This window comes from Scomber scombrus, chromosome 1 (assembly GCF_963691925.1).
Source record: "Scomber scombrus chromosome 1, fScoSco1.1, whole genome shotgun sequence".
In the NCBI taxonomy this organism is placed as follows: Eukaryota; Metazoa; Chordata; class Actinopteri; order Scombriformes; family Scombridae; genus Scomber; species Scomber scombrus.
The window spans coordinates 26,655,159-26,682,261 of NC_084970.1; the positions used below are offsets into that span (position 1 = coordinate 26,655,159).

A 27,103-nucleotide genomic window follows, 5' to 3' on the forward strand; every position below is an offset into this window, starting at 1 on the left:
CCTTTACTTTCACTGACCTGGTTTCAAGTAGCAGCGTACATTCTGGTCTACATCTCCCTTGTACTGTCTCCCCTCTGGTGTGTCTTTTTTCTACTTGCTAAAAATTATTCAAAATGCAGATATTCACTACACAAAGTTCTATACATTGCTATTCAGACTTTTAAATATTTAATCATCTGTCGCATGATTTGATTGGAAGGATCAGAAGTGTCAGCCTAGTAACCATGACAACTGCATTGGAAATGAAAAGCACCGGATTGTTTGCACAATTCATTCTGATGTTGATATGAATGTTTGTACCATATTTCATAATGCAGCAGACGTTTGACTCAACACTTCAAACGTCAACCTCATGGTGAACCACGGGAAAGGTCATGGGTCATTAGAAAAGAGGACAAAGAGGTTAAAAAGTCAAAGGATCGCCCAAATCGATTCATCCTCTCACTGTAAAATGTTACCAGGATTTTACAATATTTAACTGTAATATTTCACAATAAATTACTGTATTATTACTTTACAGACTTTAACTGTAATAATCACAATATAATACTGTAATTTAGTATTTACAGTAAATTACAGTGAAAAAACTGATACCATATTTCACAACATTTTGCTGTATTATTTCACAGTAAAATACTGTATTCAAACCGTCCTGTGTGATAACAAAACACTTTACTGTAAAACTTGAATTGCGCTTGAACCGCGCTGCATTGTGGGATCAAGAAGAGACACCAGGTGGATAAGGGTGGATACCGAAGAGCTCAAAGGTAAGGTTAACATCATTAGCCTAAAATATTAGACAGTTTGTCACAAATTAGTTGTGTGTGAGTTAGTAAATGAACGAACTTTTGGATCAAGGTAATGTCATTTTATGCTCAACTTTTTTGGCTGTTAAGTCATTTCAAAGCCGTTTTTCTCCGCGAAGCTTTGCCTCACAGATAAGTAACTTATATCTTTAGAAAACTCAAAGTATGTTTTTTCATTTAATGTTCTCCACATGTCATTTGGAGGGATAGTGTGTGAGTTATTCGACCGAGAATATGCGGTGTTTTCGCCGCGAATAGCGGCATTTATCGGACACTGCAATAAGTAGATACACGTTACACACACTCTCTCTCTCTCTGTCTGTGTAGACATTTAGACTGAGCAACTGAAATGAACTGCCACTTTGATGAGTCAAACAGGAGAGGAACTTATTTCCAGTGAAACCTGTAGATATGTTTGTAGTTCATGCTCATGTAATTCGTGTTTGATTTAGACTTTGACAGCGATGTCAGTGAAATAGTTGACAGACTGCACAGATATCTAAAATCATAATAATACAGTCAATAAACTTGAACTAGAATCAAAAAACTTCCTTATCAGGTATCATGACAAGTTTTCTCAACTGGGTGGCACACTAAGACCACAAATGAACCTGGCTCAGCCAACACACAGTCGTTGCCATGGTAGTTAACGACTGCAGAGCATTGGCAGACTGGAGATGTGGGATTGAATGGGAGAGGAACAGGGTGCACATGTGTATCCGCAGATCAAAAAGTGTAAAACATAGCCGGACCAAATTACACACATCTATAGATGAGACTTGTGGCTACATTTCGACGTTTGAATGAAGTCTATAGCTGAAAGTATGCAGGAATAATATATATATTTTGAAAAAGCCTGAAAAATCGTCCAAAATCATACATTTAAAAGGCAAACTGTGCACTAGGTGTCGTTTCTAGGTGGCGCTAGAGAGTTCGACGTTGTTTGTTTTTCCATTTTATTGAACTTATGGCCAGACCTGATGTGCATTCCACATTTGGTGAGTTTTGGAGCAGGTTTAGGGGGTCAAATTAAGGCGCAAAGAGGCGGTTGAAGAAACATAATAATAAATGGCACACTAACCTGGCTGAGCCAGCTGCATATACACACACACACAGTCGTTGCCATGGTAGTTAACGACTCGAGCACATGAGGAGAGAGCATGGGCAGACAGCAGGCAGAGTGCAGATTGAATGGGAGAGGAACAGTGTGCGCATGTGGGTCCACAGATCAAAAAGTATAAAACTTAGCCAGACCAAATTACACACATCTATAGATGAGACTTGTGGCTACATTTTGACGTTTGAATGGAGTCTGTAATTGAAAGTATGCAGGAATAATATATATTGCAGGCAATATATATTTTGAAAAGCCTGAAAAATCGTCGAAGATCCCACATGTAACGGCAAACTGTGCACTTCCTGTTGGATTTAGGTCAGGGGTGTCAGCGCGTGATTTGTAGGTCTTGATACAGGGGCGTTCAGACCAAAAGCGTCTGACGCGAATTGAGCAGCAAGTCCACATAGACAATGAATGTAAATGATATCAGGCGGCGCGAATGAAGCGTCTGGAGCGAAGCAAATGAAGCGTCTGGAGCGTCTAAAAGCGGCGCGAATAAAGTTGGAAAAATTGAACTTTTCAGGCGGCATCGCGCCGCGACATCCAATCAGCGGCGAGTATCTCCCGACGTCACATTCGTGACGGCGGGCACATCTATTGCACACAAACATGGAGGAGAAATTGATCGTGGCGGTTTGTGGGCACCCGGTCCTTTATGACACAACAGCGGTATTTTACCGGGACCGGTACAAGAAGGAGGAGGCATGGGCCAAAGTGGGAGCAGAGGTGGGACTCACTGGTAAGTTCTGAGACTATACGTGGCTTGTTTTACCACGTTACTGACTGTGTTTCTCAATGAATGAAACATTAGCATTGGTTAGCACTAGCACAGCAGACTGTCCCGCTTGGCAGGATACCAGTTTCAGTTTATGTGTGGTTAGATGCTAATTATACAAAGTGTATGTCTCTGTGTGTGCGTGTGTGCGCGTGTTTGCAGTGGAGGTGTGCAGAAAGAAGTGGAAGGGGCTGAGGGACACGTACCTCAAGAAAAAGAGGGAAGGTGAAAGGAAGAGCGGGTCGGCAGGAGGAGAGCTGAAAAAGTGGCGTTTCTCTGCGGTCCTGTCCTTCCTCGAACCCTTCACCACGCCAAGAGAAACCAGTGGCAACATGGGTGGAGGGTCGAGGAAGACGGGGCCGCAGAGAACACACTGAGTTTAGATGGTGAGGGAGAAGCAGGGCCGTCAGGAGAAGGAGTTTATGACGGTTGGTTAAGTGAAGACAGACACATATGCAGTATCAATGTCACAGTACATGTAAAAACTGTTTCAATTTCAGTAGGCAATAGACCCATTTCTTTATGTATTGTTTCTGTTACATTTTTTCCCATTACATTTCAAATTATATGTACCCCTATTGTAGAATAATCATTTCTCTTTTATAGATCAATCCTTGAGTGAGAGCGAGGGCACAGCTCCTGCTGCTGCTTCTCCTGCTGCTGCTTCTCCTGCTGCTGCTGCTCCTGCCAGTGGTATGTACTGTACAAAAGTTGAAATCCAAATAGAAAATTAACCTATATAAACTAAATCACTGAATGAATGTTGTGATTTTGATTTCATACAGGTGCACGGACAAGGAAGAGGAAGAGAGGGACGGAGATGGATTTCGGGGAGAAAGACACCTGCCCCCCTGCCGCCGCCACCACCACCACCACCACCATCACCACCACCTGCCTGGAGAGAAGAGGAACGTTTCTTAAGCAGTCTGGCTCCTTCCCTCCATAGGCTGCCACCCCAGCAAAGGGAACATATCAAATTTCAAATTCATAAATTAATTTATGAAGCAACCCCATTTAATTTAAATTTGGATGCGTCCAGGGAATGGCCTCATGAGGTTTCTCCTGAGTGGAAAGGCCTCATCAGCAACAAAACGGTGAGGCTGAGGTCCCCCGTAGCCCCCAACATCAATTACCCTGAAACAGTAATTGGCATCGACAACTGCCAAGAGAACAATTGAGAAAGTTCCCTTGTAATTGAAGAACTGTGATCCAGAGTTGTGGGGGGCCTTCAACACCACATGCTTCCCATCCAGAGCACCACAGCAGAGAGGGAAATTCCACCTCTCCTGAAACTGCTCTGCAATGGACCTCCACTTCTCTGTGGTGGGCACGGCCATAAACTCCTCGACCAGGCAGTCCCAAATAGCAGTGACCACATCAGGAACAATTGCAGACACCGTAGAAATGCCCACACGAAAGCTGTTCGCGATGCTCCTATAGGAGTCTCCTGTAGCTAGGAACCTGCAACATAGGATAGATGAAGGGTCAGGCTTAAGCTTTCTTGAAAACCTTAAAAAAAACCCAGCCTATAGCATTTCAATAAAATAAAAAAACCAAACATTTATCTATTCTGCATTTAAACTTAAATTAGAAAATTGCAAGTGTTGTGGTAAAAATATGTCCATGTATGTTATGTTAAAAATTCTCTGCAATCACATTATGAAATAAGAACCATATTCAAATCTTAAAAAGGAAAGTGTTGATATCTGGCAAGAAAGGTGAATAATATTTTTTCTCTCCCCTTTCTGAAAACCATTGACTTACAGACTGAATACTTTTATTTGACTGAAGAAAAAAAAAAGTTTATAGCTTGATATGCATAATGTATGTTTCAGTATCTGTACAGTCAGTTAAATTAGCAGTATGAGGTTACCTATGCTATATATTTTTTTACATATTCATTTTGCAGTAGGTTAATTAGTAGACGAATTATGAAACCGCAACTCACCTCAGACAGATGGACAGGCGCTCCGCAGCTGGGATGGAGCGCCTGTAGTTGGTGTCCAGGCGGGAGATCCTGGCACCGACCCGAGATAACAGGTCATCGAACTGGGCTTCAGTCAGCCTGAGGTACCGCTGGAAACGGTTGTCATCCAGGCGGAGCTCCTGGAGGAGACGGTGAAATTCACCCAGCTCAGTGCATCTCCGGAGGATGTCGTGAACCCAGACACGACGGCGGGTGGTTTTCCGGCGCTTCTCGATCTTGTACAGCAGGTGCAGTGCAGCAATGGTGGTTATTTCAGCCATGGTTGACGTGAAAAGAGAGCGGGTTGAGAAATGAGCGGGCAAACGTTTGCCCATGCGCCATTTTTTTTTTTTTCGAGCGACAAGCGCGAATGAAGCGATGATCCAAAAAAGTGACATTTTTGATCAAGCGGCGCGATAGAAGCGTTTCAAGCGATTTTTTCGCGTCAGACGCTTTTGGTCTGAACGCTGCTTAAGACAAACAATTGAGTTTTGGTTCGATCTTTCTAAGACATTCCTATCAGGCGTAGTGGCCGTTTTACTGTATCTAGGTGGTGCTAGAGCCGTTTTACTGTTTCTAGGTGGCGCTAGAGAGCCCATTTTGGCACTTTTGGGGTTAATTTTTCCATTTTATCAAATTCATGGCCAGGCCTGATGTGCGTGTTGAATTTGGTCTGTCCTGGAGCATGTTTAGGTGGTCAAATTTAGGGTCAAAGTGGCATGAGACTCTCCTCCCATTCATTGTCTATGGGAGCGTTTTGGCGAGGGTTTTTGGGCACTTGACCTTTGAGGGCTTCTAAAATCCAAACCGGACGAGTAATGAAAAAGTTGTTCAGATCGTTTGTGCAGAAGGGTGTGCTCAGTCAGCTATTTAAGTTTGAAGCCGCCACGATGAATGCCCTCGGACAAGATAGCGTTTGTAGCAGGCCAAGAATCGTCGAAAATTCCACATGTAACAGCAAATTGTGCACTTCCTGTTGGATTTAGGTCAGGGGTGTCAGCGCGTGATTTGTAGGTATTGATAAGACAAACAATTGAGTTTTGGTTTGATCTTTCTACGATATTCCTATCAGGCGTAGTAGCTGTTTTAGTGTTTCTAGGTGGCGCTAGAGAGTTCGACGTTGTTTGTTTTTCCATTTTATCAAATTTTTCACCAGACCTGATGTGCGTTCCAAATTTGGTGAGTTTTGGAGCAGGTTTAGGGGGTCAAATTAAGGCGTAAAGAGGCGGTAGAATAATAATAAAAAACGATACAAATTCAATAGGGTCCTTGCCTCCAGGCAAGGGCAGGACTCGTTTGAAGCCGCCACGATGAACGCCCTCGGACAAGATAGCGTTTGTAGCAGGCCAAGAATCGTCGAAAATTCCACATGTAACAGCAAATTGTGCACTTCCTGTTGGATTTAGGTCAGGGGTGTCACCGCGTGATTTGTAGGTATTGATAAGACAAACAATTGAGTTTTGGTTTGATCTTTCTACGATATTCCTATCAGGCGTAGTAGCTGTTTTAGTGTTTCTAGGTGGCGTTAGAGAGTTCGACGTTGTTTGTTTTTCCATTTTATCAAATTTTTCGCCAGACCTGATGTGCGTTCCAAATTTGGTGAGTTTTGGAGCAGGTTTAGGGGGTCAAATTAAGGCGCAAAGAGGCGGTAGAATAATAATAAAAAACGATACAAATTCAATAGGGTCCTTGCCTCCAGGCAAGGGCAGGACTCGTTTGAAGCCGCCACGATGAACGCCCTCGGACAAGATAGCGTTTGTAGCAGGCCAAGAATCGTCGAAAATTCCACATGTAACAGCAAATTGTGCACTTCCTGTTGGATTTAGGTCAGGGGTGTCAGCGCGTGATTTGTAGGTATTGATAAGACAAACAATTGAGTTTTGGTTTGATCTTTCTACGATATTCCTATCAGGCGTAGTAGCTGTTTTAGTGTTTCTAGGTGGCGCTAGAGAGTTCGATGTTGTTTGTTTTTCCATTTTATCAAATTTTTCGCCAGACCTGATGTGCGTTCCAAATTTGGTGTGTTTTGGAGCAGGTTTAGGGGGTCAAATTAAGGCGCAAAGAGGCGGTAGAATAATAATAAAAAACGATACAAATTCAATAGGGTCCTTGCCTCCAGGCAAGGGCAGGACTCGTTTGAAGCCGCCACGATGAACGCCCTCGGACAAGATAGCGTTTGTAGCAGGCCAAGAATCGTCGAAAATTCCACATGTAACAGCAAATTGTGCACTTCCTGTTGGATTTAGGTCAGGGGTGTCAGCGCGTGATTTGTAGGTATTGATAAGACAAACAATTGAGTTTTGGTTTGATCTTTCTACGATATTCCTATCAGGCGTAGTAGCTGTTTTAGTGTTTCTAGGTGGCGCTAGAGAGTTCGACGTTGTTTGTTTTTCCATTTTATCAAATTTTTCTCCAGACCTGATGTGCGTTCCAAATTTGGTGAGTTTTGGAGCAGGTTTAGGGGGTCAAATTAAGGCGCAAAGAGGCGGTAGAATAATAATAAAAAACGATACAAATTCAATAGGGTCCTTGCCTCCAGGCAAGGGCAGGACTCCTCTGGAGTAAAATGGAACGCATTTTACAGTCAGTGAAGGAAATGATGAGGACATTCAAAAGCCAATTTGGGTAAGGAATGTTTATCACACAAAAGGACAGTGGTCTGACGGGACATGTATAACACTATAATGCAAGAAAATATAAAACAACTTGAATGAACATCAACACCTCTTGTATGCAGAAAATAATGTACAGTTGGACAATTCTGTGTCAGGCAACAGTGTAACATACATAGATAATTTTACATTTTTGCATTATATTGATTCACTTAACATTAAATATCTTTACAGCAGTGTCAGCCTTCATACTAAAGCAGAGAAAACAAATGTTAAATATTAATTAAGTTAAATATTAATTTTCTTTAATACATACAGAATAAAAGCTGTTGGTGACCATCTTTGAATGTGACACTTAAGTCTATTTTTCATATTTTTCATTTGCAGTATGTCACATACTGAAACACAAATAAGATATGTTAACTCTGACATAGCTAAACACTTCACATATCACATTAACATATCATATTAACATCATGGATTGTCTGAGGTAAAAGCCACAGTTTTGGTGGATGGTGTGTGGCAGGGAGGTAATAACGTAGCTGCTTCCAGAAAGAGGAGGATGGTGGCTTGGAGTTTATGCCATTCCAGGTGACACAGTGCCCGGCCTCTCCAAGATGTTGTAAGATCTCCGGTAATGATCCTGATCTTGACACTTTTTTTGTCTCTGTTTTGATGAAAACCAAGTGTGTCTGCCGCTCCACAAGAGCTTCATGGATGGCACTCAACAAGCCAGACCCTGAATCGAGATCTGCAGAAGTGGGGACCAAAACCACCATCCGGCTTTCCTTTATGCAGTCCAACACTGCCTCTGCTACAGCTACAACAGACCAGTGTTCAGACTATGCATTATTTCATTGAGATTTGTAGGTAGATTTTCTTCAAAGTACATCATAAAAATAATTACTATACCTTTCCCTGGTAAGACATCACGATCGTAGAGACAGAGGCTGTAACCAAACTTCTCTTCCAAAACATTCTCCAGCCATTTTCTGTCATGTGCATCTAGTCCTGCATCTGTGTCGCTCGTATAACACATCAGAAAGGCATCATAGCTTTTTCCATCTAAGAAAACGCCAACAAACAACAGTTAAGGATACTAGTATGGCCAGCTGCTCCAAAACAAGAACAGACATATCTCTTAAACATGAGTTATTAGTTAAAATTCTCCTACCTGAGGTGCTGCTATGGCAGCCAAGAGTGTCTCGCAGGAAAAGAGTGATGTCAATTTTAAACTTAACATAGCTTACTACTGTTATAACCATCACCACCAAAATGCCCACAATGCTGACAGATAAGGGAACATAGGAACGGTGTTCTGTAAGATAATAATGCAGAGAATAAAAATATTAAATCATTCAAACATGATTAGATTTGCATGTCACTTGGATATATGTGGATGTAAGTTTGATTCAAACCATTGACCCAAAACATATATATTAACTGACAATGAAAACAATTGTTAGATGCAGCCCTACATTAAAAGTAAATGCATTCATTTTGCACACCTTTTTGAACCAAATTTATGCTGACTAATGCTGGGTTTTGGGAAGCAGATTCCAATTTGCAGGTGTAACGTTTTGATAGATCCTCCTCTGACACCTTTGTGAAGACTAGAGAAGCTGTCATCTCTTCACTATCATTGTCCCTGTGAAGAAAAGAAAAGGAGATAAAATAATGAGAAAGAAAAGCTGTTTTATGTATGTGTTGATTGTTTGTGGCCATTTATCACATTTGCATTCTCAAACCTCGTCATAAGAGCTGTGCAAAGTGTTTACCGTGTAGAGTTGTAGAATACTGATAAGTTGTTGTTCGTTTCCGCGAATGAGTTCCCAACCATCCAGGACACAACATCAAAGTCTGAATAAAGATCAGCTGTGCAGTTAATCACCTTCGTTGAGCCTAGAAAAAACAGTTTACAAGGTTTAAAAGTAGTAGTTTATAAAGGTAAAGTGTTTGTGTCTGTATGACAAGAATGAAGCTCACCCAAATCTACTTCAAATATTTCATTTTCGTGAGGTGACTTGATCACTGCACGTTTGTCTGTTTCTGTGCAAACAAAAAGAAAACATTTGATTTTTTTTTCTTAATATGAATTTCTTCAAATATAAGAATATCTAAATATAAGTGTTTATCTTACTTCTTGGTTGGACATCTAGCACCACTGTAAAGCTCATGTTGTATATTTGGTCAAGATACAGGTAGGACCTGGTACACGTGTAGACACCACGGTCTTTCTTTTCCGTGCTCGATAAGTAGTAAACTGTTCCTTCATTAAGGAACCTGTCTTCTGGCAATGACTTGCCGTCCTACAAGGAAATAAAGTTGGTAAAACTTTAAGCATGAAATGAATAAAAACAATTGTAAAGTGTAAAAAAAAAAATTCATAAAAACTACAATAATTTTTTACAGAAATGTAAAACTTCATAGAGATTTGTAAATCCAGTGGGCTAAAAAAATGTTGTATCACCCGACAAGTTTCCTATTACACAATAAGATCTTACACAATAAAATCTACAGTGTTTAAATACCTTGTGCCATGTAATGCTGTTCCTGGTAATATTTGGGGTATTTTTAGAAGGGGAATTGGCATCTGGACAATGCAACTTGCAGGATTCCTGTGTGTAACATGTCTCACTGTACTGGATCATCTCTTCATACTCTCTGGACAGCGTTATGTATACTGTCAGCATGAACCAGCTCTGGCTACTGACACTCCTGTTGTGTCATTAAAAAAAATGAGAGTTTTAGTTTACATTTGAATCACAACCACTGGCTATGCACATTTTCCTCTAAGCCAGTGTCAAAGTTTTACAGCCAGATAGTTTTGGTATCATTTGACAAGATCTGTAAATGATCTCCACAATACCACAGACTTAAGTGGTACTGTGTTTGATGATGCACTGAATTATTTGCATTAACTTCATTTGTATAGAGCCATCAATAATCTCACAGCAACAAACTGACGGACAGTTGGGTGATTCAGGCTACTGCTGTTTTTACACATTCATTTTTCATCAAACAAAAAGCTGTTAATTTCTATTATACTGGGGATAGTAGATGTCTACTGGCACTGCAGACACCTGAAAGCACCAAAAGTGCAATAAGAGCATATCTGGATGACTGACAAACAGGATTAAAAATACATTAAAAATACGTACATAAAATGAAGCTTAGCGAAAGTTCAGACAAGAAGACCATCTTTTCGCATGCTCATGCTGGGACATCAATTAAGACATCAGCTGTTCACATCACCTTTGTACATCTAACCATAGCACAGTGACACACGTTCTTTGTCAGCCTATCATATTGCGGCTGTCTTTTTAAATGTTTGCTCCCTCTCTGCTTTAGTGCTTACTTGATGCTGTTTTGAACGACCCACCACCTCCACATCACCATTATCACGTCAACCCAACCGGTCAGGCAGATGGCGGCCCAACTAGAGCCTGGTTCTGCCTGACGTTTCGTCCTGTTAAAGGGAAGTTTTTCTTGCTGCTGTTGCCAAGTGCTGCTCATGGGGGAATGTTGGGTCTCTTTAAATTAAAGAGTACAGTCTAGACATGCTCTATGTGAAAAGTGCCTTGAGATGACTTCTGTTGTGATTTGGCGCTATATTAAGATTGATTGATTGTTTGTCATCAGCCACCACCACCAGTGTCTGGAGTCCATTGGGGGATCTATCTTGCTGCTGCTCAAGACTGACGTCTTTCGATTCAAAATCTCCCTGCAGAGTCCAAGTGCCAAAGACTTTTGACAATACTAATCATCATTAAAGCCGCAAGCGGCGATGGCGGGCCCTCGCTCACCCATGCCACCGCGGGGCCTGAGGCATGGCGGGGCTGTGGCGTGAAGCAGAAAGTGAGAAAAAACCTTGAAGGAGGCCAAAAATGCAATGTTTCGTTCATCCAGTAGGGGGCAGTCACAGGTAGTTACACATATGGTCTGGTGTGGTCTGGTGTGTTCAGGGCGGCCACTCATCAGTCATGTGAAGTTTGGAGTGAATTGGACAAAGCATGAAGGAGTTATGAGAGGTTGATGGTTCATCCACCAGGGGGCAGTAGAGTGTAACAAAACACAAGCAGTTGCGTTCAGGGTGGGACAGTGATTACACGTGAAGTTTTGTGGAAATCGCACAATGATGATGTAAAATATGGCACTTCCTGTTTCCACTAGGGGGCGACACGAGTGAGATCGCCTATGAGCAAATGGAGACGTTGAGGTCGGCACCCTGGACCTGTGTACCAATTTTCATGATGATACGAGTTCAATAAAGCCATCAAAAAGCCAAACGTATTTTCATGGCGAGGAATTGATTGTCGCCGCGTCGCCACACGGACGCCATTACTCGTAGCTTCACAGTGTTCATAATGTAGCTTCACCAACTGGTTCTGCATGTTTTAGAAGTGGAATGAAGTTGATGGGGTCAACTATGTATTTTTCATGAATTTAAGTTCACTTCCTGTTACCACCGGGGGGCGCTATGAGTTACGTGGGAAGTTAATATATCGGGTAGTTCAGGGCGGAGCCATCATCATGTCCAGCAAGTTTGAAGCTGATTGGATGAAGTATGTGGGCGTGAGAGCCACTCGTATGTACGTGGCGAGCACGCCAAAGTTAGTTGAGCCCTGGCAGACACCCCCTTTGACCTACGGATGCGCAGAGCACAACTTAAGCTCAGCTAGGTCTGGAGATGTTGCGTACCTAATTTGAACTTGATCGGGCGAACGCTGTGGGAGGAGTTAATTTTAGGCGGGAAAAATCAAAACCAAAATGGCCGACTTCCTGTTGGGTTGAGGTCAAGAGGCTTTTTTGCATATGTGGGTATAATACATATGTGTACCGAATTTTGTGAGCATAGGACAAAGTTAGCAAAATTCCCTATGGGCATTTTTGGACTTTGTAGGGGGCGCTATTCCGCCATTCTGCGTCGACCATGTGCGACCACCCAAAATTATCGAATTTCGGATGAGGCCGGACGTCCGTGCAAAAGTATAAGCATTTTCGCATTTGGGAAAGGGGCGAAAATTGGGGCACGAAATGTCGGAAGAATAATAATAATAATAATTAAAGCCGCAAGCGGCGATGGCGGGCCCTCGCTCACCCATGCCACCGCGGGGCCTGAGGCATGGCGGGGCTGTGGCGTGAAGCAGAAAGTGAGAAAAAACCTGGAAGGAGGCCAAAAATGCAATGTTTCGTTCATCCAGTAGGGGGCAGTCACAGATAGTTACACATATGGTCTGGTGTGGTCTGGTGTGTTCAGGGCGGCCACTCATCAGTCATGTGAAGTTTGGAGTGAATTGGACAAAGCATGAAGGAGTTATGAGAGGTTGATGGTTCATCCACCAGGGGGCAGTAGAGTGTAACAAAACACAAGCGGTTGCGTTCAGGGTGGGACAGTGATTACACATGTGAAGTTTTGTGGAAATCGCACAATGATGATGTAAAATATGGCACTTCCTGTTTCCACTAGGGGGCGACACGAGTGAGATCGCCTATGAGCGAATGGAGACGTTGAGGTCGGCACCCTGGACCTGTGTACCAATTTTCATGATGATACGAGTTCAATAAAGCCATCAAAAAGCCAAACGTATTTTCATGGCGAGGAATTGATGGTCACCGCGTCGCCACACGGACGCCATTACTCGTAGCTTCACAGTCTTCATAATGTAGCTTCACCAACTGGTTCTGAATGAAGTTGATGGGGCAAAGTATGTAATTTTAATGAATCTTAGTTAACTTCCTGTTACCACCGGGGGGCGCTATGAGTTACGTGGGAAGTTAATATATCGGGACGTTCAGGGCGGAGCCATCATCATGTCCAGCAAGTTTGAAGCTGATTGGATGAAGTATGTGGGCGTGAGAGCCACTCGTATGTACATGGCAAGCACGCCAAAGTTAGTTGATCCCTGGCAGACACGCCTTTTGACTTACGGATGCGCAGAGCACAACTTAAGCTCAGCTAGGTCTGGAGATGTTGCGTACCTAATTTGAACTTGATCGGGCGAACGCTGTGGGAGGAGTTAATTTTAGGCGGGAAAAATCAAAACCAAAATGGCCGACTTCCTGTTGGGTTGAATCATGAGGTCAAGAGGCTTTTTTGCATATGTGGGTATAATACATATGTGTACCGAATTTTGTGAGCATAGGACAAAGTTAGCAAAATTCCCTATGGGCATTTTTGGACTTTGTAGGGGGCGCTATTCCGCCATTCTGCGTCGACCATGTGCGACCACCCAAAATTATCGAATTTCGGATGAGACCGGACGTCCGTGCAAAAGTATAAGCATTTTCGCATTTGGGAAAGGGGCGAAATTGGGGCACGAAATGTCGGAATAATAATAATAATAATAATAATAATAATAAACATTACAATTTCAATAGGGCTTTCGCCAGGCGACTTGCAGTCGCCGCTCAGACCCTAATAAACATTACAATTTCAATAGGGCTTTCGCCAGGCGACTTGCAGTCGCCGCTCGGGCCCTAATAATAATAAACATTACAATTTCAATAGGGCTTTCGCCAGGCGACTTGCAGTCGCCGCTCGGGCCCTAATAAACATTACAATTTCAATAGGGCTTTCGCCAGGCGACTTGCAGTCGCCGCTCGGGCCCTAATAATAATAATAATAATAATAATAATAATAATAAACATTACAATTTCAATATAGCATTTTTCCCCGGGGGTCTTCCATACCACATGATTACTTGTTTACTTTGGGGTCACTTGCACTTTGGGGTCACTTGCACGTTGGGGCATGAACGAATTTCAATAGGGCTTTCGCCAGGCGACTTGCAGTCGCCGCTCGGGCCCTAAATATCACCTTTATAATAAATAACTCTTTTTACTTCATTCTCTGGTCTCTCCTGATTGAAATGGTATATTAATACCAATATTATAATATATTAGAATATAAACAAAAGCCCCCTTACCCCAGAGAGCATGAGTAATTCCCCTGATGGTTTACAGATGCTTTGAGAATAACAAGGTTGGTCCCAAGAACCAGCATATCCATCTTCCTCTGCTCAGTTGATGACATGTTGGTCAGATCCATCTCCTGGGTGGTATAACTGGTCCAGGTCGGATTGGCACCACCATGATTATATCCTCCGTAGTGAGGGCACAGCAGCACCACCATCTCATTTGCCTTGACATAGATGTCCTCGACTGTCTTGGCATACACACCTGTGAATGAGTGTTCATTTTAGTTCATTTTAGTGCATAATGTTGCTGTTTAATGTTGTAATCCTAATGTCTATTAATGGATAACCTACGTCCATCAACCTATCGAATAATTCCTTAAATTATTGATGCAGAAGAAACTTAAAGGTAGAGTCAGTCCTTCTGGAGAAAGATTATTGACATTTGAATGAAACAAAGCGATTCACCCTTTCAGGAGCTCTGCCCCTCAAATTCATATACACACTCTGCCAATGCAAAAATCAAAAGAGAAATATGGCAAAATCCCAATGATGCATAAGCTGCAGAGTCATTTCTGTTCCTCTCGCACTTCATCATGAGCGGAAAATGTTTTTTTCTAGTGTGAGCACAACAGCCTCACTTCTCACTTTATCTGCGTTCAGCATCTCTGTCCACAGAGACAGCCGTCTGTCAGTTGCAGCTCCTGGATGTAATACAATGTTTCTTTTGCTTATTCACCAATTCAATTCAATTTAATTTAATTTAATTTAATTCAATTCAATTGAATTCAATTGAATAAAATGTGTAAAAGTAATCTACACATTATGATAACAATGATAACAAGAAATGCATTTCCTGCAGAAAATGTGTTGGAATGCTGAAAGCTGAAAGCACGCACTATCAGTGAGTTTAGGACCTGCAGATATTTGGCCTCAATCCAAGAAACAACTATCTAATGAGCAAACTGTGTCAGTGTCTCTAGCAGCTCCCTCTCAGCAGTCTGCCTGTACAGTTTGCAGTGTGTGTGTGTGTGTGTGTTTGGAGGGGGGCTACTTGATGCATTAAAGGAAATGGAAAGAGTCTGTCAAAACATTTCATATTTTAACATATTGTAGTATTTGCATAATGTGCTATATTTGTGAGAGTTACCTTTTTACACTGTAGCACAGACACAGCAGTCCTTGGTCTTATTATAACAAAACCACTATGGAAATTGGCTAGTAACTTTCATTGTTTTTGTCCTGTTCTAGGTTGTCTTTATTTTACGCATAATGCCATATTAAATGCAAAATGTTTTATTGTTTGCATGTACATATTTTTTTATTTGGAAGTCCGTCATGTTTTATGACAAAATCAAATCAACGTTGAATTCTTATCCTTCCACATTGCACATACAGTAACAACATCATCTTACCTGTCACTGATGCAAGGAGGAAACGCAGGAGGACCAGATGTACCTTCATCTTCATGATAACCGGCTGCACCGCAAAGTGACACTCAGTACAGAGCTCTGACAAAGTGCTTGTCAGAGCAAAGAGTTGATGAGAAGTGAAACCCAAGGCTGAGTGTCACGTTGTCAGTGGCACGTACACGCCCCCTTAATTTCCCCCCAAGGAAATATCTGTAACTCCCCTTTGTTAGCAAACATTCTTCTTCTTTTTCTGTTTCCTCTTCAATGATAGAATCTTCTCCTTTTAAATATTCAGATGATAAAGCACCCATAAAGCAATTTAAAAAAACCTAATTTTAAAAGTCCTGCATGAAACATCTACGTCAGTAAAAGATCATCAGTATTAGCTGCAAAATGTAGTTAAAGTATTGTAGTAAAAGTAGTGGTTTGGTCCCTCTGACTGATATATTATTATATATGACATCATTAGATGATGTTAGAGCAGCATTTTACTGCTGGAGGTGGAGCTAGTTTCAACTACTTTATATACAGTTAGATAGTTTAGTCCAGAGGTTCCCATCCTATAGGGGTTGGGCCCCTCCAAAGGTTCACCTGATACATTTGAGGGGTCATGAGATGATTAAGGGGAGAGGAAAAAAGAAAGTTCTGATACACAAATCTGTTTTCAGCTTTTGGACATTTGCCAGCATTTTTGCTTTTTTGTGACAATTTGGATAATTTTACCTTATTGGGTATTGAACAGTTATTTGAAGGAAGCCATGAGGATTTTAGAGTTGAAATCTCTATTTGGTGAAACGACTTATAGACATCTGAAATGTAACAAGGTGCTCCATCTATAGACTGCTTTTTGTAAGAGCTTGCGAACTCTCTTTGTGTACATTTTTAATATGAAAAGTAACTAGTAACTGAAACTGTCAAATAAATGTAGCAAAGTAAAAAGTAGAATGCTTCCCTCTGAAATATAGTTGAGTAGAAGTAACAAATTACTTACAAACTTAGCTACTTTTAATAATAATAATAATAATAATAATAATAATAATAATAATACATGTTATTCATGATGCACTTCAGACTAGGCCAATGGCTGGAGTTGAGTGCAACAATGATAAATAGGGAAATTAAAAAAACAAAAAAAACAACAAACCTGCAGCATAGGTGCCTGGCCGGATTTGAACCAGGGACACTACCATTATGTGGCATGCGCACCCAGGTATTTATAGGACTGAACAAACTAAATTTCAGTACCCTGGATGTGCACTGGATTGACTGGAGATCGTTTAACCCTGTGAACTTCAACCAGCAGCTCTTTGGTCTTCTTTACATTGAGTTGGAGGCAATTTCACTCTATAAAGTCATTGATGAGACTCCTTTACTCACATCCAGCATGATACAGCCCACAATCACAGTGTCATTTGAGAACTTTTGGGTGTGACAGTTAGGGGGCTCACAGCAGACAGATATAAACTGAGGTATCCTGACCTTCACTCCTTAAATTGGCTCAAACTCCAGAAACACTGGATCCTGCATTTCCCACAATGCAACTGATCTTTTCATTGGACCGTTCCTATAGGCTATGTTAAACACCATAATTTTAAACTCATACAACTGTTGAGTCACAGACTTTCTGTTATAGATTAATAGTCTTCCAATCCTGAGCTGAGATGAACACTGGTGACTTCATCAGGGGTTATTTTCAGAGACTAAAGTAAGCTTTTCCAAAAACCCAATGACATGTATAACCTTTATGTGTAAAAAAAACGATGGAATTTTCCTTTATTTTCTCATACTCCCACTCCATAACTGCAGTATTAGGCCTACTGATTTATTATGGAGGAAAGTGTCACATATGCCATGTTCTTATTTCATTAATATGCGTTTATAGCAGTACATACTGTAGATGACATGACATAAATGTGACAGGGTCAAAAATGTGCATGTTATATTGTTTTTTATATTATATTGTGTTGTGTGTGTGTGTGGTGTGTGTGTGTGTGTGTGTGTGTGTTCATTTGACTTTTCATGCATTTTTACAATAAATGGTCTGCTGTGGTTTTAGTCATTCCTTTTATTTATTTATTTCTTAATTGCTTGTTGCTTTTAGTTTGTGGCGAGCTGTGTTTTTTAAACAGTTGAAATGAACTGTGCTGACCCTGGGAGTGCAACACCCACACCCTGCTATTGACCTAATTACCTCATGAGCGACAGGTTGTCACATTGCTTATTACAGTCGCAGCAGAGGGCGCTATGACATGATGTTGATCATCAGATAGTTAGCCTAACATCCTGACCATTTTGCACTGGTCATCTTGTTTCACACTCACAAAACATTGAAGTGAGGAGATATCTTTATTCATTTTTAATGTTAATTTTTCATGTTTTTGTTTTGTTGTATAGGTTATTAGCCATCTAAAAAAATCAAACATTTATTAAAAAGCCAAATGTAATAGCTTTGAGCTTTAAATGTTTGTCAAGAAGTTGGTTAGGGATGGTTGCCTCATTTCTCTGGGTGACAACCAACAGGTCCGGTCTATAGCTAATTCAAACAATCACCTGGTTCAAATTCATGGTTTAAACACATGGGGCATTGATTGAGTACTATTATAGAGGTGGTGTTCATTAAAAAAAATTAATTTGGTGTTTCTGTCTTAAAAAAACGTTTAAAAGTTTTTTTAAATCTTTTTTTTTACTGAATCCCCATTGATATCTATAGGGACAACCAACACAGTGATGGGATTGGTTGTCACAATGTGTCAGAGTGTCACAGTGTTAATTACTACTTTTTGTAAGTAAAGGGGATACCCATTTCAAGCCTAGACCTTAAGCTTCCATTTAATGTAGGAATGATTATTGAAAGATGTTCTACTGATCAGCAATTCTCACAAGAGTAAAAAGTGTGACAACCAACCCGTCTCCCCTACCTTTTGTCATATTGGGAAAGCGGGCACAGCAAGGCAGACCAGAGATACGTTGCTGGAGTTAGTGTAGTGGGGAGCACACTACTCGCCTTGTCTCTCTGTTTCTCCACAGAGAGACAAGGCCCCACATATGGCCTCGGATCGGCGTGGGAGGTGTGCAAGTAAGACACTGAGACACTGAGACACTGAGAGACACAGAGAGAGGAAGCGTGGACAAGGGAGGATCGTTTGAAATGGACTTGAACTTGTAGTGGGGTTTTAACACTCCTGCGAATCAGCCTTTTTTTTCTTTTTTTTTGCAGGCCTGCTTAGCATTTTATTTAAATTAATTTTTAAAGATTAAATCCTTTGTTTTGTTTTAATTTTAAATTGAGTTTTACAGTCCTGTTTTGGTTTTTAGCTCTGCTAACCTGATAAGAACCTGTAAGTCTTTTCAGAGTCCTAGGCTCTGCCAATAGGTGGCTTTTTTAAATGTCTAAATTTGATCATTTTAAGTATGACCCATTTTTTGTTGCTGGGCCTGGCCACAGAAAGCTTTTTAAATATGTCGATAGGTTGGCCTACTTGCAGCTATTCTACCCACATATACCTTTTCCTGCCTGTTTCTCACCGCAGCAGAGCGAAACATGTCACCATGGTGCGATGTTAAAAGCTTGAATCAAGTGAGCAGGGAGACTCATGCTCAGTTCTCACTACATCCTCATTTCATCCAATAGTTTGACAGAAGTCAGTCAGACTGAAGTTGTTAGTTGTGACTGAATCTGTGAGTATGGTGTCCACGAGAAGTGGTGGAAGAAGTATTCAGATTCTTAAGTGAAAGTACCAATAAAGCAATGTAAAAAATAATCACTTACAAGTTAAAATCTTGCATGAAAAAAACCTACTTTACCTTTCTCCTGTTTGTGTTGTTCTTGCCCTCCCTTAATTCATGGTCATATTGGACCAGTCTGTTTTAACAACTCTTGAGGAGTTGATTTCTGGTGAAATATTGGATCATTTGAACATTTGTGTTCAACAAAATGAAACCATAGAAGCAGTGGCGTGCACAGACATTTTGGGGGGCAGGTGCTCAGTGAAAAATAAGGGCACTTTGTGCGGCATGTGGAACTGCTGGCTGCCTTATTATAGCAGTGTTAGATTTTTTTTTTTTAAACAAAAAAACATTACAGCACATGTTGAATGTAATTGCATATTTTTTTATGTCAATATGTTAATACAATTAATTGACCTTTCAATGGACTATAATAGCCTATTTTTTAAGTTTTAATAATAGCCTATTAAGGTAAATACAAGATTACTGCAAGTCTTGTAACATAGAAATAACTTATGGTTGGTACAAAATCATATAATTAGCTAATATAGCTTCATGCCTGATTTAGTACCACCAAACCACTTTGTGTAGTTAAAATAAAATGTGGACAGCTTTTAAGATATTTCAATAGAATTAGAGGAACAGTTCAACTTTAAAATCTGAGCTTTAAAAGGCCCTAAACAGTTAACATGACTCTGGTCTTGACTTTGACCTTTCATCTTCATCTTCACCTTCCTCCTTGCTGCTGGTAGATGCTTTTATCCAGGAGAGCTGCTTCCCTGGGCTGCCTGCTGTAGCTCCCTTTCTTACCCTCTACTTTCTAGGAAATATGCTGCAATTAGTAAATAAAAAGAGACCAATGGTGTATGATGTATGAATAAGACTGCTTGGTGACATTACAACAAGGCAGAAGGCTACTTTTTCTGCAGGCAATTGGGAATTGCCTGTTTGTCATTTAGCAAATAAATTAGGCTACTGCAAGTGTTAATGATGTAGCCTAATGTAAACCTACACAATACTAAATATTCAGCTTAAGTATACTGATAGATTCACATGCTGTACCAATGGCAAACTCTACCGACATTAGTTGTGTGGTGGTCATCACGTCATATTTATTATTGATTTGGGCTAGCGTCACTATAGCTTGGCAACTGAGGCTTAGGGGGCAAACAATACACTCGACTCGATTCATTTATGTGTTACCTGGCTGGTGGAACAGGGGAGGAAATGTGTGTGGCCTCCATTTGTGTCCGCTCTGCGCGTTCACGTCGACAAAGGAAGAGAGGTGTGTGCGGATGAGGAAGGGGCATTATTATCACACGCTTTTAATCGTCGAGCATTTATAGATGATCATGTCAACATGGGCCACATACAGTACACTGTTAAAAAAAAAAAAAAAAAACCCCAAACTTTCAAAAGGGCCCTTGCTTAATCCAGAGGACAAAGGGCAGGTGCTATAGCACCACCTAGTGTCTATCTGTGCATGCCACTGCATAGAAGGCAAAATCAGTATTTGGTGGAGCTGTTAACAACCCATAGACATCTTAAATGTGACCCCGACTACACACTGCTTGGAAACCACGTTTAATCTTTAACAATGTGTGTTTTTAAATTCTTACATTATCCATTCAATCAAATCTTCATTAAACACCAACAAAAAAGAACCAGAAAAGTATAAATACCTCCAAAATTACTTGAGTAAATGTACTTTCCACCACTGCGGTGGAGAAGATATGGATCATTATCTCCTATTTCCGATAAAATGTTATGACACATTTATTGCAAAATGTTGTGATCTCTCTCTCACATATAAACATGAACTGTTTAGTTTCTTCATGAGGAAACTCTGAACTCTGAGATACATTGCCAGATTATGGAAAGTAAACAATTAGTGTCAAACCCTCTATGAAGCTGCACTAATCAATGTCGGACACCAGAGGGCAGAAAAACATCAAAGTAAATTAATAGACTCATCACTCAGCAAGAAATAATCCACAGAAAATGTGGAGAAACATTTTTTTTTCTTTCTCTTGAGCCAACTGTTTCTTGAGAAAAAATATCTTGTTATAGCTGAAATACATTCAGTTTTCTTCGCCAGCCATGTGTGTGTATATATATATATATATGTATGTATATACTGAAATTTTCACAAAAAATGACAGCTAATATCATAATATACAGTGCAGGAACAGGCAGAAAACCTGAATGGGTTTATTTCCTATATATTTGACCACTATAATAGTTCAGTAGTTAGTTGTACATAAAACTAAAACTTTATTGAATATAAACCTATTGTAACTGTAGCTTAAACTGGTATTCAAAAACAATACAATAAATACATGTAGAGGCATTTCACATGTTACTCTTTCTCTAGGTGACACAGTATCCATCCTCACCAAGACGTCTCAAGGCATCTGGTAATTAACCAGATCTGGACTCCCACGTGAGATGTTGCGATAGCAACCAAAAGTGTTTTGCAGGAAAAGAATAATGTCATTTTTGAATTTCACATGAATGACTACTACAACACTTGTCACAACAATCGCCACAGCAATCACCACAACAATGCTGGATGCCAGTGAGAAGGAGGAAGGACGAGCTGTAATGATGTAAAGGAAAAATCAGTCTAAGAATTGTAATTAAAGCAACAGTAACAATAACACATCTGGAAACAATAGTAAAATCAAAACTCCAAATTGATTGATTAGTCCATTGACCAAAATATATATATTAACTGACAATGAAAACAATTGTTAGATGCAGCCCTACATTAAAAGCAAATGCATTCATTTTGCACACCTTTTTGAACCAAACTAATGTTGACTAATGCTGGGTTTTGGGAAGCAGATTGCAATTTGCAGGTGTAACGTTTTGATAGATCCTCCTCTGACACCTTTGTGAAGACTAGAGAAGCTGTCATCTCTTCACTATCATTGTCCCTGTGAAGAAAAGAAAAGGAGATAAAATAATGAGAAAGAAAAGCTGTTTTATGTATGTGTTGATTGTCTGTGGCCATTTAATACATTTGCATTCTCAAACCTCGTCATAAAAGCTGTGCAAAGTGTTTACCGTGTAGAGTTGTAGAATACTGATAAGCTGTTGTTCGTTTCCGCGAATGAGTCCCCAACCATCCAGAACACAACATCAAAGTCTGAATAAAGATCAGCTGTGCAGTTAATCACATTCGTTGAGCCTAGAAAAAACAGTTTACAAGGTTTAAAAGTAGTAGTTTATAAGGTAAAGTGTTTGTGTTTGGTAAAGTGTTTGTGTCTGTATGACAAGAATGAAGCTCACCCAAATCTACTTCAAATATTTCATTTTCGTGAGGTGACTTGATCACTGCACGTTTTTCTTTTTCTGTGCAAACAAAAAGAAAACGTTAGATTTTTTTTTCTTAATATGAATTTCTTCAAAGATAAGCATATCTAAATATAAGTGTTTATCTTACTTCTTGGTTGGACATCTAGCACCACTGTAAAGCTCATGTTGTATATTTGGTCAAGATACAGGTAGGACCTGGTACACGTGTAGACACCACGGTCTTTCTTTTCCGTGCTCGATAAGTAGTAAACTGTTCCTTCATTAAGGAACCTGTCTTCTGGCAATGACTTGCCGTCCTACAAGGAAATAAAGTTGGTAAAACTTTAAGCATGAAATGAATAAAAACAATTGTAAAGTGTAAAAGTGTAAAAAAAAAAACACTCAAATTCATAAAAACTACAATCATTTTTTACAGAAATGTAAAACTTCATAGAGATTTGTAAATCCAGTGGGCTACAAAATGTATCACCCGACCACACCTCTGCAGTTTCCTATTACACAATAAGATCTTACACAATAAAATCTACAGTGTTTAAATACCTTGTGCCATGTAATGCTGTTCCTGGTAATATTTGGGGTATTTTTAGAAGGGGAATTGGCATCTGGACAATGCAACTTGCAGGATTCCTGTGTGTAACATGTCTCACTGTACTGGATCATCTCTTCATACTCTCTGGACAGCGTTATGTATACTGTCAGCATGAACCAGCTCTGGCTACTGCCACTCCTGTCATGTCATTAAAAAAAAGTTAATATGACAAACATCTGCCATCATCACAATACATCAGACCTCAATGGCATTTGATTTCCAGCTAACAAGGTTTGGTGCTCCACAGAACCAAATTACCAAAACTATCAAGATGGAAAAATAAAGTTTAACATAAGAGCAATTTGTAACCAGGCAAGCAGCATAATGTGAGACCCCATTTTGGTCCAGACCCCAGACTAAATGGATGGATTGCTGTGAATTAGACGTCATGGTTTTTAAAGAGGTAAAATGCTAATATTGACACCGACAACAAATTTATAAAAATCGTCATTTCACGGGTTGAAAATGGCTAAACCTGTCATCTGCTTTTTAAAATCAGGCCCAGAAAGAGAGGGCCAATGCTGACATAGAGTCAACCATTCTCTATATCATGAAATGTATATAAATGGTAAAACAATAACACCCGCCTCTCCCAGCCTCCTGCTCATTTTCAAATATAAGTTGATAGAGACAGACAGTTTTAGCTTCAGGAACTGCAGCTCACCGCAGTGCTGACCTGCTGAGGAAATGATGCTCTGTGGTCTGTCTAGTAACAGTAGACAAAACTGAGAGTATAGACTCAGAGTATATACCTTATTATTTTCTAATGTGTAGTAACTGTATAAAACCTAGAAACGTTATGTTCATTTAGATATAATTGCTATAACAGAATTAATTCATTTCTTTGTTTACATGCTATACAGTCTACTCTTATATACAGTGTGTCAAACTCAAACATTCTCAATGAAAATGTGTTTATAAGGAGAAAAACTTCTCCCTGGTTATAGAGGAATACTATTTATCGGTTTGAAAATATTTAGAGTTTACCCCAGAGAGCATGAGTAATTCCCCTGATGGTTTACAGATGCTTTGAGAATAACAAGGTTACTCCCAAGAACCAGCATATCCATCTTCCTCTGCTCAGCTGATGACATGTTGGTCAGATCCATCTCCTGGGTGGTATAACTGGTCCAGGTCAGATTGGCACCACCATGATTATATCCTCTGTAGTCAGGGCACAGCAGCACCACCATCTCATTTGCCTTGACATAGATCTCCTCGACTGTCTGGGCATACACAACTGTGAATGAGTGAAACACATTTTTAGTAAATTGTAGTGTTTAAGACAACAACATGAACATGTCTGTGGACAGAAGCGGTTAAAAAATATTAAAAGTATCTTCAGCTGGTTAATTTTATCCTCCCAATATCAATTAATAGACAATGTATAGCTGTCAACTGTTTCAAGAATTGCCTAAATTATGGATGTGCAAAATGTTTTTTAAACTTATATGTTGACTGGCTATAATATCTAGATTTAACCAGTCAACAACACTTACAGTGGTAGCAGGATGAATATGATAGTGCAACATTTGATGAAATAATTCCATGATCTTGAGGGATATGACTACTGCATCACACTGTGACCACTTCCCAATTTTATTTGTGCTATTTCCACTTTTTCCACAAGAACAGAATGTTTTGTCCATGTTATTTTGAACGTGTCATAATCATATCAGATATTTCACAATGTATTGATACTAGAGATTCATATTCTATAATAACACTGGTAACTTCAACATGTTATACTATCTTAGCATTGTCATATTTTATTGATGCTCTTTTTGCCTTGAGCAACACAAATCTTAACAGTCACAAGACTTGACTTACATTTACTCAAGCAATGGATTTTGGGACAATTTACTAATATTTCTATTTTACACAAATTTATACTTATACATGACAACAATTTTAGAGGTCAATATTGTACTGTTTACTCTGCTATATTCATTTGACAGCTATAATAACACATTTCTATGAAGATTGAGATTTTACAAGCAAAACATATGGTCAGTTTATAAAATAAGTTAGATTATTACACATTTAACTATGCAACAATTTATTAAGTTGTTACAATTAGTTCCACCAAAACATTACAATATTGGAATAATTAGAAATAATATATCTAGTGTATAGTTAATAACAATGAATGGTGCCATTTTGGCATTAATATATTTATTTTGATACTTTATGTTCAAGTTTCATAATAATACATTTAAATTTGAAAGCAGGACTTTTTTACTTGTGGTTTACTTAAGTTAAAGAACTCAATACTCCAACACTGGACTTGAATAAAATCAATGTCAATCTGTCCCTAATGCTTTAATGTCTGTTGTTTTTATTATTATCTTTCAGCACAGAAGTATTGATTGATTGGTTCATGATTTATTGGTTGATGGAGCTAGTTTTAATTACTTTTATGTAAAGTTTGGTAGTTTAGTGCAGTTGTTCCCAAACAAGGGTCACATGATAAATCTGGAGTCATGAGATGATTAATTGAGTAAGAAAGAGGAAAAACATAGCTTTGTTTCACCAATCTGTATCATTTCTTTTTTGGATAAAATATTTAGTAATTTTACTTCAAACAATTTCACCAATCTTTGGTGGAACTGTTAATAACTAAATATCTGGTAAGGAGCCCCAAATCATCTTTTTGGTATTTTGTAGGATTTCAAAAATGGTGGAAAAGCTTTTCATGTACAGTATAAAGATTATTTCAGAAGTAAAATCTATAGCTGTGTAAATGTGCGTGTGCGTGTGTGTGTCTGTGTGTGTGTATACCTCTGAAATGTATTAGAGTTCATGTTAAAATGGAAATATTCAGTTACATGTACAAGTTCAGTGCTGGCATAAATCAACTTTTCACCACTGCCTAGTAATTGCTAGTGTAGTAGTAATAATTTAATAGAAACTTAATAATTATCCCCACTTTTTTCCTGAATATTTAACACTTCATAGAATTAAATATGTAGAGAAAGATTAGCATATAATTCAACCTGCCTGATTGCCATTTACTATTACATAACTGAACTTCTCTTACCAGTTGCCAGGAGGAAATAGAGATGGATCGGATTTACTCTCACAGTCATCTTGACAAGCTCAAACATGCAGACGCCTCAATGTAGTCTCACGGCTGTAGCCTTCTGGTAACTATAATGAAAGTGAAATCGGGTAAGAAACCCATTAAATAAAAGCTGAGAGAAACTAGATCGCCCTATCACATTGCTACTGCGGTAAAGTTGGTTCGTTATTGGATATTGGCTTGACATTCAGTTTTATCTGTGCTTTTAATCGGAGACAACGGCAGATTAAAGAGTGTAGATTCCAAGTTTTACCAGAAAACAGCGTCTCCACACTGTCAACCTACCGTGACTCATTCCATGTTAGGGACCGTCTGCAAATTACACGTTTCAGTCATAGACTGTATATAAAATGTAACATCCGTGACGTCACCCATTGGTTTGTGGACTGCGGCTTGGAAGCGAATAGTTTCAGATCTGGGCAGCGCCATCTTGAACATTTCCGGTGCATGCCGGGTAAAACAAAAACACGGATTCTACTTATATGGGCATCAGGAGGAGCAACCTGTGAACCAATCAACCCGTCAATCACGACGTAGCCACGCCCTAATGCATACCCTGCTTTATCGTCACATATAAAATCAGGGAGGCCAAAATGTCACAAATGAACATCATACTGCATTGAAGAAGGCTTTAAACTAGCGATTGAGACCATAAACACATTTTGAAAATGTTTACTGAGGTTAGAAATCAAGTGAGAAGTTGGTGAATTCTCCATTGACTTGTATAGAGACGGAAGTCCTTTTGACACCAAAACGGTCACCCCCTGGTGGCCTTTTGAT

The 27,103-nt window shown here is 39.7% G+C and overlaps 2 protein-coding genes across 2 annotated transcripts; both read right to left on the reverse strand.

Moving 5' to 3' along the window:
* Positions 1–3,717: 3,717 nt before the first annotated feature.
* LOC133992708 (uncharacterized) lies at positions 3,718–5,142 on the reverse strand. The gene is made up of 2 exons (XM_062431450.1): positions 4,647–5,142; positions 3,718–4,159 (listed from the first exon to the last, which is right to left on the reverse strand). Exons 1-2 carry the CDS (start codon positions 5,060–5,062, stop codon positions 3,718–3,720), a joined length of 858 nt encoding a protein of 285 aa, XP_062287434.1. The 5' UTR covers positions 5,063–5,142.
* A 2,185-nt stretch (positions 5,143–7,327) lies between these two features.
* On the reverse strand, positions 7,328–26,366 carry LOC133992789 (interleukin-1 receptor-like 1). Its single transcript, XM_062431571.1, has 18 exons — positions 26,282–26,366; positions 24,229–24,481; positions 23,193–23,379; positions 22,780–22,948; positions 22,626–22,688; positions 22,401–22,524; positions 22,131–22,270; positions 21,775–21,930; positions 15,609–15,755; positions 14,206–14,458; positions 9,808–9,994; positions 9,417–9,585; positions 9,263–9,325; positions 9,055–9,178; positions 8,785–8,924; positions 8,451–8,594; positions 8,189–8,341; positions 7,328–8,096 (listed from the first exon to the last, which is right to left on the reverse strand). The coding sequence occupies exons 1-18, from the start codon at positions 26,346–26,348 to the stop codon at positions 7,732–7,734; spliced, it is 2,904 nt and encodes a 967-aa protein (XP_062287555.1). The 5' UTR covers positions 26,349–26,366; the 3' UTR covers positions 7,328–7,731.
* Positions 26,367–27,103: the final 737 nt, after the last annotated feature.

Excerpts from the sequence above, each read along its gene's own strand:
- LOC133992789 (XM_062431571.1), bottom strand. The coding sequence starts at position 26,348 with ATGTTTGAGCTTGTCAAGATGACTGTGAGAGTAAATCCGATCCATCTC. Across the intron at positions 23,380-24,228 it reads AATTACTCATGCTCTCTGGG|GAGTGGCAGTAGCCAGAGCT; the intron begins GTAAACTCTAAA and ends ATGACATGACAG. Across the intron at positions 22,689-22,779 it reads GCTAGATGTCCAACCAAGAA|AAAAAGAAAAACGTGCAGTG; the intron begins GTAAGATAAACA and ends TTGTTTGCACAG.
- LOC133992708 (XM_062431450.1), bottom strand. The coding sequence starts at position 5,062 with ATGTCACTTTTTTGGATCATCGCTTCATTCGCGCTTGTCGCTCGAAAA. Across the intron at positions 4,160-4,646 it reads CGCCTGTCCATCTGTCTGAG|GTTCCTAGCTACAGGAGACT; the intron begins GTGAGTTGCGGT and ends CCTATGTTGCAG.